General features: G+C 40.5%; 2 protein-coding genes across 2 annotated transcripts; both read right to left on the reverse strand.

The window, feature by feature from the left end:
• Nucleotides 1-1240: 1240 nt before the first annotated feature.
• Nucleotides 1241-4337, reverse strand: agr2 (anterior gradient 2). Its single transcript, XM_070984922.1, has 8 exons — nt 4296-4337; nt 3342-3463; nt 3159-3222; nt 3008-3060; nt 2735-2811; nt 2049-2112; nt 1458-1541; nt 1241-1358 (listed from the first exon to the last, which is right to left on the reverse strand). Exons 2-8 carry the CDS (start codon nt 3448-3450, stop codon nt 1309-1311), a joined length of 501 nt encoding a protein of 166 aa, XP_070841023.1. The 5' UTR covers nt 3451-3463; nt 4296-4337; the 3' UTR covers nt 1241-1308.
• A 7050-nt stretch (nt 4338-11387) lies between these two features.
• Nucleotides 11388-12269, reverse strand: LOC139345629 (uncharacterized). Its single transcript, XM_070984374.1, has one exon. It carries the CDS (start codon nt 12267-12269, stop codon nt 11388-11390), a length of 882 nt encoding a protein of 293 aa, XP_070840475.1.
• Between the last annotated feature and the right edge of the window lie 337 nt (nt 12270-12606).

The following is a 12606-nucleotide window of genomic DNA, read 5'->3' on the forward strand; positions in this document are numbered from 1 at the left end:
GGCTGAAATATCCATCCATCCATCCATCCATTATCTATACCGCCTATCCCTTTCGGGGTTGCGGGGGGCTGGAGCCTATCCCAGCTACAATGGGCGAGAGGCGGGGTACACCCTGAACTGGTCGCCAGCCGATTGCAGGGCCACATTCAAGGACAAACAACCATTCACACTCACACTCACACCTACGGACAATTTAGAGTCATCAATTAACCTAATGAGCATGTTTTTGGTCTGTGGGAGGAAGCCGGAGTACCCGGAGAGAACCCACGCATGCACGGGAAGAACATGCAAACTTCACACAGAAAGGCCCCGCCTGACCCGGGGATCGAACCGGCAACCTTCTTGCTGTGAGGCACGCGCACTACCTGCTGCACCACCGTGCAGCCCGGCTGAAATATCCAATTTTCATAAATATTTACACCACTCTCTTAGTACTTGGTAAAAGTACCTTTGGCAGTAATGACAGCCTCAAGTCAAGTCTTTGAAATGATCCTATGAGCTTGACACATTTCCTCTTAAATTTCTCCCATTCTTCCTGGCAGAATTGCTGAACTCAACCACGTTGTATGGGGAGTGTCACTGCACCGCCATTTTCAGATTGGATTTAGGTCCACACTCTGGCTGGGCCACTCCAGGCTTTTTGAAAGAGTTTTTCCGAAGGTCACTCTTATGTTAGTTTGGTAGCCTACAGACAGTTCTCCTGGCCTCATGGCGTGCTTCTCACTGACATAAACCATTACTGTGAGACCTTATATAGACAGGTGTGTGCCTTTCTTAATTATGTCCAGTGAATTGTGGAATCAAGTTGTACAAGCATTTCAAGGACCATTGATTGAAGGATGTTGTCATAACTGAGCGTCTGATTACTTATGAAAATAAGATATTTCAGTCTTTTTCTTTTTAAAGTACATTTTCGAAACACTCCCCAAACCTTGCCAGTAGGGTTAGCAGCTAGTAGCAGCTAGTATTGTGCTACTAGTAGCAGCAATAGCATGAGTGGTCTCCCACTGGAGTACCATTTTTTTGTATGCATATTATTCATGCATTCTTTTATACTTCCCTACAATCTGTTGGCAAATAGAAAGGGATATTATCCATCTTGTTTGTATGAACAGATCCATATTTATTCATAAGACATTCTCGATGTACAGCAATCAAAACAAAGGTAAGAATCGGGAAGGGAATTCTCAGGGAGAAAGCATTTCAAGTGAGGGTGAATTGAAGAAACTTTCCAGTGCTGACAGCATGTTGTTGGTATCTGTGGGGGCAAAAAACTCTGGATGAGTGTCAAAAGTCGAGTCCTCTTGCTTACAGCTCAGACTTCAGTAGCTTCTTAGCCTTCTTCATGTTGGTCATCACTGAGGGAGAGGCAGAAACATTTACATTTATTTTCATAGAGACAGACACTGCTGGCAGACGATAGATGTGTAACAGATGTGTAACAATGTATTACTTACAAAGTTTGAGGTCACTTGGTTCATAAGCATACATGCGGTTAGAGTATCGACCATTGATGTCTGCCCTCACTGTCATTGAGGGGTCTGTGGAGACATTATTGATGGTAGGTGTGTAAAATTTTCTTAAAATTTTATCCAGGTACCATCTTGGAGCAGGAGCCATGTGCATCTACAGCTGCTCTATGTTTAGCAAACTTGAATTGCAATCTTGGCAACAATGTCAATGTTATTTGGAAAAGATAGATAGATAGATAGATAGATAGATAGATAGATAGATAGATAGATAGATAGATAGATAGATAGATAGATAGATAGATAGATATTTGAGTGCAAATTTGAGATATCTGTACTTTATATGAGTATTTCTATTTTATGCAACTTTATCCACTGGATACTATGATTGGCCAAAGCAGCTTACAACTTACACCATAGCTTTATTGAATTATTAAATGTCATACACCAGTAGCATACCATAAAACAATATACTGCGATGTAGTAGGTGAGTCATCTTGTCTTGTCTTATCAAGTCAATCTATGAAAGGGACGCATCAACATGCTTAGAGGAAACTAGCTACAAGCTGTAGCTCTTACCGACAAAAATGATTCTGGGAACATACTGTCCATCAGGAGAAAGATGTTTGTCTGTCGTTTCATACTGTAAGTGAGGAAAAAATAACACTTTATCATCAAACATATCAGAATCTGAAATATATCTCACAGCATTTGTGTTTTAAAGACCTGAAAAAACAATTCTCCAAATCAGCTGATTACTATGATGATGTGTCAATAACATGAACAAAGAGTTTTTCACCAAAAGCAGAGCAGTTTTGTTTGTTATTTGACAGAGGTTTTTCTATGTTGTGTTTTTTGTCTGAGCTCTTCTCACTAGCTTTAAGTAGGTAAGTTTGAAAAATGTGATGTCACAAAGTTCTGTGCACCAATCACAGTTTAGCAACATTGTAATGACAATGTCATAACAGTTTGAGGGTTGTTAGCTTATGTTGACTGTTAAACTCTTGGTAAATAATAACAAAGAAACTTTTTGCCAATCCTACATTTTTAGTCCTGAAAATTCAATATTATAGCAAAATATGTAATATTTGAAACCACATTTTCAGAGGCTTTAATGAACCTATTAGCTGTCAGAGCTGTACATTGGTATGAGACAAGATTTTATAAAGGCTTTATAGTTTGAAAATGGATTAAACTTGAATACACATTGAGTCTAGCACACTTTAAAAACAATTTGTTTAGCCTGGAGAAGTCCTGTAACTTACCACCAGATTGAGGATGATGAAGTCCTCATCAAGAATTTTCTGGATTTCATTGTCCTCAGAAATAACCTTCTTCAGTGCTGCAGGAGAAACAGGTACTTAATTCTGCCACTCAGTCTAGGATATGTGAAGTGACGTCACACATAAGTAAACAAATGACTCATCAAACAGGTTTGGCTCTTAATTCAATAGAACATTCTTTCTCTGCATGAGTAATTTAATAACTCAGTAACTAAACAGTAGGAGCTAGGTTTTTCTTCCAGAAATTAGACTTACCCTGGCTGTGTGGGCAGTCCTCAAGATGAAAGATAGCCATCAGAGGCTTGTTTCTAAAATGCAAATCAGCTTCATTTACATTTAATCATCTTCAATGAATGTTACTGTCAGATTTAAACCAACATCAGTGTCAATCAGAATAATTCCTTACCTTGACCTGGACCAGTAGAGAGCCTCCTCATAAGTCTGAGCCCAGATCAGCTGATCACCCCAACCTGGACAAACATGGATTCCATTCAAGATAAATGACAGATTCTGGTTTATCTCAGTATTTATCACACTATACTTTACTCTCAGTTATTCAGCCTTAGAGGTGCAGATGATGCTCACAGACCTCTAGACAGAGTCTGAGGAATCCTCTTGCCACTCTTTGGGATGTATTTTCCATAGGTGGAGGACACAGTCACCAGGACCAAGAGTACCAATAATGTCACTTTGATCATCTTTATAGGTTTACTGTAAAGTAAGTAACAGTAAAGAGAGGGGGGAAACGAATCACAACACTTGAACTTTTTCAAATCTTCAAACAATGTGATCAAAGAGAGAACATTATCAAAATTTGTTGGCTTTTTGCTGATGGACAGGAAACAACTGAAGACAGAGAAGGGTATCACTTGCAACACAGGTCCCTGACTGGAATCTAACAGTGGACTTGTGGTTATGTGGTATGGACCTTAACTATATGGCTAGGACTCAAGATTTGCAATTACACCCACAAGTTATGTCAAAGTCATTAAAAGTTACAAAATTATAGTATAGACTCAGAATCACAGACTATTAAACAATAATAGCTGAGGTTTAACGTGTCTTTTTAAAGTGTCTGTAACGATCAGAGATTCAGGACAGTGCCATACAGTGCAGCGTCGAAACTCAAATGAAGACATGTAAATGTGTTGCATGTACTTGGATTTCCCATTGTGCTTTGTTGTCTTAGGAAGTTTTAATCAGCTAAATAATTATTAGTCTTCTTGTCCTTGCTTTTCTCTGTTATCCCCCCAAAATGTTTTTAATACTCATTTCAGGCAAATTTAGCTTACCTTTTCATTTGTCTACATTTCCATCACACCATCAGCTTCAAATTCAAGTCCTACTTGACTGAACTTGAAGTTAATTGAGTAATTTAGCAGTATTTCCAGCAATGACAATTACTTGACTGTAGTTGCACTGCATTTGTGGATTGAATTGAAAGTGAAAGACCTATGTAAAATTTACTTTCCCAACATCTCAACAATTACAATGCAGCATGTGAAGAGTACAGTAACTTATCAGGACCGGCATTGTATCTTACCTGTTCCTGAGTGGCCAAGCGAGAATGTAGGTGGACCACAGTTCCAGAATCTACTGTACCTCCCGCCTTACCTGCTCCTGTATTTAAATACCTGTTCCTCTGTGGCCACGCCCCCCAGCTCCAAGCTCATTTGTTCCTACTGATGATAAAACTTTTTAAAAACACTTCACAAATGTGAATGTAACAGTGATGTACATTGATGCGTTTTAGTAGTTTTTGGATAACAATTGAGCTCTATGGCACACAGGGAGGAGATATATCTGGTTCTGATACACACACACACACACACACACACACACACACACACACACACACACACACACACACACACACACACCTATATCAGTGTGTGTGTGTGTGTGTGTGTGTGTGTGTGTGTGTGTGTGTGTGTGTGTGTGTGTGTGTGTGTGTGTGTGTGTGTGTGTGTATTTGTTAGCATACAACAGTACTTGTTAGTAGGACACATTCATTATGGGTTTTGGTCAGACCAAGGCGTTTGTTGACTAAAAGAAAAATAAAGAATACCACCAGACTTAGTTTTTGGGTTGTCAAGGGTGCAGCTCAAGAAAGGTTTCAGTACTGTATCTATATGAGGACTGTAACTGTAATAATTAACTAAAATTCATGTTAAGACATGTTATAGATAACAAACTCTATCACACATTACAAAAAACTCAAAAGAGATGGAGGTGAATGCCAAGACATGAAACCAGCAAACCATCATAAAAGTGTTTTCCATGACAATGGCATTGTATTGAGCTGGAGGTACAACCAAATGTTTTCCCTGCTGCCTTTCAAATTCTTAAATGGACATGCCAAAATGTTCCTGTGGGTTAACACACAATCACCATGATAACAATTGCATTTGCTGAAGACTATGACATGTAACTAAAAAATCCTAGAAGAAATCTATCAAGAGGACCCTGTGTTAATACTGTTTCTGCCATATTAATATATTCAATTATTTGAACATTTCTGATGTTTCCTGCTTTTATATGATGATGGTTTTATATTACAGTCTTGATGTTTGATTTGATTTCTGCTTTATTTGTCTATAAAGCTGTTTGCTCAAATTGTTTTTTGTATTAGATTCTTCTAGATTAAATTCTTCTGGTGAAGTGTTTAACAAAGCAAATGTCCCAATGTACTAAATAAATTATTGTCTTAGATGTTGTATGTTGTGATGTTGGCTTGTAACCAGGATGTGGGAACAGTTTAGTGCTGAGGTGTCCTTAACTCCCTGCTCTTTCCAGCTTTCATACCATGCCTCCTTCTCACCATCACTGTGTGCTGTCATAGAACCATGGTCAATATTTGAACTAAAGGGCAGGGTTAAAGGCCACTCCTATTAACACCTCACATTCACCAGCTGTGCTCAGCCCTGCCCTGATAACACAGGTCTGACAATGACCCTTTCCACACAGACACTACTATTGGCCAGCCAACTCAAATAGGATGCAACTTCCTGGTGTAAAATGAAACACAATGCAGCAACTCATGCACACCTGAACATACCTGACATAAAGCCGAGAAAAATTAACATGGATGTTGTGTTAAGTAACTCCACATTTGTGTGGATGTTTTTGTAAAAAAAAAAGAGGCATATTTAACATATTAACAATTTCATTATCTGATTTAATGTAGTATTTAGAAATTCAAAACTCCAGTGTGTCACACTGCTACTGCTAAGCTACACCTAAACCTAATACTAAACCTCTCCAATCCCACATGAACAAAATTCTTTGAGGTTAAGTTTCAAGGTGCATTGACAACTCCCATGAAGTTGTAGTGGTGCTTTAAGCTAAATACTTAACATAAAACATCAGGCTGTTAACATACTCACAATTCTAACATTCTGATGCTGTTAAAGATGTTCACCATTTTAGTTTGACGTATTAGCATGGATGGTGAAAAGTTGTAAATGGTACAAGTTGTGCATTTTGCAATGTACAAATATAATAATAATACTATTAATAATGATAATAATGAAAATAATGATAATGATGATGATAATAATAATAATAAACTTTATTTATAGTGCACAATTCCTGCATAAAATCCAACACAAAGTGCTTACATAAAAAACATGATGTGTCATAAAACAATAAAAACAAAATAAAATAAAGTAGAATTAAGACAACCGGATATGACAAGATAAAACAGCCATGTTAAAAAAATGTGTTTTGAGATTTAATTTGAACAGATTAGAGTTTGGGAGCATAATTAACAAAGGCTGCCTCTTTGTGCCTTTTAGTTATAGCCTCAGGAACAATTAAGAGGCACATACAGTAGGTCTTAACCATGTCGGACAGGTGATATAAGATATCAGAAACACCTAATCTATGTGAGTGTCACTGAGCTTGCCCATGTCCAAGTTTCATGCTTTTGAAGCTCAATTTCAGTATGTGTCTTGGCTAAATCAGTTGCAGCATTGTTACGCATAGGTCAGCTCATGTTTACCCTGACAGGCCAATCAAAACCTGTCGACAGAATAAAACAAGTCTTAACAACAAAGACAGATTTTCATTTTGTGTTTGTGCACCTATTTATTTATACAAAACTATGAGGGTGAAATTGACCCACAAACATCATAATTCAGTACAGACATTCACAACACCTCATGACGCTAATGGAGGAAAAGAACTCCAGGGACAATTTCAAACAACAAAGAATTTCAGGGAGTAAAAGAGAGGGTGACCAATATTTTAGACAACTCAGAGCAGCAATGTATCAAATTGACCTGCAACATAATAGGAGGGATAACATAGGACCTCTTTACAAGACAGGACCATAATAATGGGTAATAGCACTACCTCACAACCCATTTGAGTTAGTGCTGTGATTAAGCATAATCTCAAACCTATTTGAAAATAACCTAAAATCAAATTACCTGAGAACAACTGACACAGTAAACCTGGAGGTCAAGCACCATAATATCTTAACAAGCTCATAGTACCCTATTAGCCCACTAGAGCACTGTGTTCCCAGACTGCAGACTTACTTATGGTTCTGTACCAGAACTGACTTGTAATTGGTCCTCTCTCCCCCTCTTTGGCATTCCTTCAGGAGAAATTGAGTTGTAAAACGTCCCAACTTTCAAGAGCTATTGATCATTTGAACTGTTTACAGGGAAGGTGTTAATTTGGAGAGAGACAAGATGTCTGGTTGTAGAACATCTCCTCACATTCCTTTGGGGGAGCAAGAGACACAGACACCTCATCATCAAAGGTTGCCTTTTTCTCACGATGTTTTCTCATGTAGATGTTAATTCTTTCCTGATAGCCCAATGAATTCAATTCAATTCAATTCAATTTTATTTGTATAGCGCCAAATCACAACAGAAGTTGTCTCAGGACACTTTCCATATAGAGCTGGTACAGACCAAGCTCTTTTATCTACAAAGAAACCAACAATTCCCCCATGAGCAAGCACTTGGCGACAGTGGCGAGGAAAAACTTCCTTTTAACAGGCAGAAACCTCGAGCAGAACCAGACTCTGGGTGGGCGGCCATCTGCCTCGACCGGTTGGGTGAGAGAGGAAGAGCAAGAGAGGGAGAGTGAGACAGACAGACAGACAGACAGACAGACAGACAGACAGACAGACAGACAGAAATGCAGTCAGAGAGAGAGAGAGAGAGAGAGAGAGAGAGACAGAGACAGAGAGACAGACATGCAGTCACAGTAACAGTGACAGTGGATGTAATAACAGCAGTAGCAGTTGCAGTGGATGTCAGGCAGGGCCAAGGCAGGAGATGCAGCTGAAATCCACAATCCAGATTCAGCCACTGTCCATGGGAACCTGCAAGACGACAAAGCACAGAGACTCCGGGGAAGGAGCTAAGTTAGTAACATGCCGTGGTAGGACATGAGAGCGTGCGGATGGAGAGGGACAGAAGGACAGAGGAGCTCGCTGTATCTTTGGATGTCCCCCGACAGTCTAATCCTATAGCAGCATAACTAGGGGCTGGTCCAAGACAAGCCTGAGCCAGCCCTAACTATAAGCTTTATCAAAAAGGAAAGTTTTAAGCCTACTCTTAAATGTAGAGACAGTGTCTGCCTCCCGGACAAAGACTGGAAGATGGTTCCACAGGAGAGGAGCTTGATAGCTAAATGCTCTGACTCCTGTTCTGCTTTTTGAGACTTTAGGAACCATAAGTAGACCTGCATTCTGGGAACGCAGTGTTCGAGTAGGGCAATAAGGTACTATGAGCTCTTTAAGATAAGAAGGTGCCTGGCCATTTATGGCTTTGTAAGTAAGGAGGAGAATTTTAAACTCTATTCTAAACTTTACAGGGAGCCAGTGCAAAGTGGCGAGTATTGGAGAAATATGATCTCGCTTCCTGGTTTTTGTCAGAACACGTGCTGCAGCGTTCTGGAGCAACTGGAGAATATTCAGCAACGAATTTGGGCAGCCTGATAGTAAAGAATTGCAATAATCCAGCCTGGAAGTTACGAATGCATGGACTAGTTTTTCTGCATCATTTTGAGACAAAATATGCCTGATTTTTGCGATATTACGTAGGTGAAAAAAGGCAGTCCTTGAAATTTGTTTTACATGGGAGTGAAAGGACATGTCTTGGTCAAAGATGACTCCCAGATTCTTTACAGTGGTGCTGGAGGCCAGCGCAATGCCATCCATAGCTGCTATGTCATCAGAAAGTGACTTTCTAAGATGTTTAGGGCCGACTACTATAACTTCAGTTTTGTCCGAGTTTAGCATCAGAAAATTGCAGGTCATCCAGGTCTTTATGTCATGAAGACATGCTTGTAGTCTAGTTAACTGACTGGTTTCTTCTGGTTTCATTGATAAATATAGCTGGGTATCATCTGCATAGCAATGAAAATTTATTGAGTGCTTCCTGATAATCTTACCTAAAGGAAGCATATATAAGGTGAATAGAATTGGTCCAAGCACAGAACCCTGCGGAACTCCATAGCTGACTTTAGTGAGCACAGAGGAGTCGTCATTAACGCGTACAAACTGAGAGCGATCTGACAGGTAGGATTTAAACCAGCTTAGCGCAGTTCCCTTAATGCCAATGAAATGTTCCAGTGTCTGCAATAGGATGCCATGGTCAATGGTGTCAAATGCAGCACTAAGATCCAATAAGACTAGTACAGAGACAAATCCTTTATCAGATGCAATTAGAAGGTCATTTGTAACTTTAACCAGTGCTGTCTCTGTGCTATGATGCACTCTAAATCCTGACTGGAAATCCTCGAATAAACTATTATTGTTTAGAAAGTCGCACAGCTGATTGGCAACTGCTTTCTCAAGAGTTTTTGAGAGAAAGGGAAGGTTGGATATCGGTCTATAGTTGGCTAAAACCCCTGGATCAAGAGTAGGCTTTTTCAGTAGCGGTTTTATCACAGCTACTTTAAAGGACTGTGGTACGTAGCCTGTTGATAAAGAGAGATTGATCATGTCTAAAACTGAAGAGTCAATTAGAGGTAATACTTCTTTAAACAGCTTAGTCAGGATAGGATCTAAAATACAGGTAGATGATTTTGATGATGAAATTATTGAAATTAGTTGGTGAAGGTCAACAGGAGTAAAACAGTCTAAAACTGCGACAGACTGAGTAACAGTTTCTACGATTTCTGCGTTTGAAGACAAAACAGTACCTGTTAACGGCAGGAGTCGATGAATTCTGTCTCTAATAGTTAGAATTTTATCATTAAAGAAGCTCATGAAGTCATTACTGTTCAGAGCTAAAGGAATACATGGTTCAACAGAATTATGGCTCTCTGTCAGCCTGGCTACAGTGCTGAAGAGAAACCTGGGATTGTTCTTATTTTCCTCTATTAGTGCAGAGTAATAGGCTGCCCTGGCACTGCGGAGGGCTTTCCTGTATATTTTAAGACTGTCTTGCCAGGCGGACCGAAATTCTTCCAAATTGGTAGAACGCCATTTCCTTTCTATTTTCCGTGAAGTTTGCTTTAATTTGCGGGTTTGAGGAGTATACCATGGAGCTAACCTCCTCTGTTTAATTTTCTTCTTTTTTAGGGGAGCAACAGAGTCAAGTGTCATACGCAATGATCCTGTAGCACTATCAATCAGGAAGTCAATCTGGGAGGGACCAACATTTGCATAAGACTCCTCTGTTGTATTGAGACATGGCATTGAATTAAATACTGATGGGATCATATCCTTAAATTTAGCTACAGCACTATCAGACAGGAGTCTGGTATAAGAATTTTTGCCTACTGGCTGGTAGTCTGGTAATATGAATTTGAAAGTTATTAAATGATGGTCTGATAAAAGAGGATTCTGTGAGGAGACTATTAATTCTTCGATTTCAATGCCATATGTCAGAACAAGGTCGAGGGTGTGGTTAAAACAGTGAGTCGGTTCATGTACATTCTGGCGGAAGCCAACTGAGTCTAATACTGAGATAAACGCAGTGCTAAGGCTGTCATTATCAACGTCGGCATGTACATTAAAGTCACCTACAATAATTACTTTATCTGCTTCAAGAACTAAACTTGATAGAAACTCTGACAACTCAGCTATAAATTCGGAGTAAGGACCAGGAGAGCGGTATACTACAACAAATAAAAGTGGCTGCACTGTTTTCCATTTCTCATGAGAAAGAGTGAGAACAAGGCTTTCAAATGAGTTATAGTCGAGTTTAGGTTTAGGGCTGATCAAAAGGCTTGAGTCAAAAATGGCTGCAACTCCACCTCCTCTGCTGCTGCCTCGAGGAATGTGGGTATTAATATGGCTCGGAGGAGTAGCTTCATTTAGGCTCACATACTCTTCAGGACACAGCCAGGTTTCAGTCAGACAAAATAAATCAACATTATGGTCTGATATTAACTCATTTACTAGAACAGCTTTAGAGGACAGAGATCTGATGTTAAGGAGTCCACATTTAATTCTCCTATCTTGTTGTACTATTGCAGAGGTTGTTCTAATTTTAATTAGATTCTTATGTTTAACTCCTCTTCTCTGTACTTTTGGTTTACTTAGTTTACGTGGTCGGGGGGCAGACACAGTCTCTATGGAGTGTTGGGTGGGTAACTGCTCTAATGGAGGCGCAGAGAAGCGTGTAGGACTGCAGCTCTGCCTCCCGGTCTCAACTCTGAGTTGTCAGGGGTTAGGTTCATAAATAAAATCGGTCAGATTTCTAGAGATGAGAGCTGCTCCCTCCAAAGTGGGATGGATGCCGTCTCTCCTAATCAGACCAGGTCTTCCCCAGAAAGTCTGCCAATTATCAATGAAACCCACACCGTTTGCTGGACACCACCTCGACAGCCAGTGATTGAACGATGACATGCGGCTAAACATGTCATCACTGGTCAGATTTGGCAGGGGTCCAGAGAAAACTACGGAGTCCGACATCGTTTTAGCATATGTACACACCGATTCCACATTAATTTTAGTGACCTCCAATTGGCGTAACCGGGTGTCATTACCGCCGACGTGAATAACAATCTTACGGTATTTACGCTTATCCTTAGCCAGCAGTTTCAAATTTGATTCGACGTCGCCCGCTCTGGCCCCCGGCAGGCATTTGACTATGGTCGCTGGTGTCGCTAACTTCACATTTCTCAAAATGGAGCTGCCAATAATCAGAGTTGGTTTCTCAGCGGGTGTGTCGCCGAGTGGGGAGAACCTGTTAGAAACATGAAGCGGTTGGTGGTGACCTGTGGGCTTCAGCTTGGGACTATGCTTCCTTCGAACAGTCACCCAGCCTCCCTGGTTTCCCGGCTGCTCGGGAGCTGTCGAGGGACGGCTAGCCGGAGCTGCACTTGGTCGGTCCGCACCGACTACGGGGGCCTGGCTAACTATAGCTATCGGTTTTGTTTCCATGGTGCGGAGCCGCACTTCCAATTCACTAAGCCTCGCCTCCAACTCACCAAATAAACTACATTTATTACACGTACCAGTATCACTAAAGGAGGCAGAGGAGTAGCTAAACATGTGACACACCAAGCAGGAGAGAGCTGGAGAGGGACAGAGAGAAGCCATCGCTAGCTGCTAGGCTAAGTTGGTATAGCTAGCAGAGCAGACAAGCGCGTAGACAAATAAAATTGACGGTCGCTAAATAAACAGACTTATGGGTGCTTGAGCAGAACTAATGTTACTCTAGAGCGTGGATAAAAGGCCGTTGTAACAAAACACAGAGCAAATTACACTCAGAGGAACAAGAGCGACAAACGCACACTACTCGTAAGGCAGCAACCAGAAACAGGAAGTGAGACGATACGCTTACCTCAGCACGTCAGCCAAACCATGAGAGATAAGAACAGTAAAACTGTCTGAATGAAAGGTGCCAGGTCCCAGAGGAACCTACAAAATTAGATAA

Source organism: Chaetodon trifascialis, chromosome 17 (genome assembly GCF_039877785.1).
Source record: "Chaetodon trifascialis isolate fChaTrf1 chromosome 17, fChaTrf1.hap1, whole genome shotgun sequence".
In the NCBI taxonomy this organism is placed as follows: Eukaryota; Metazoa; Chordata; class Actinopteri; order Chaetodontiformes; family Chaetodontidae; genus Chaetodon; species Chaetodon trifascialis.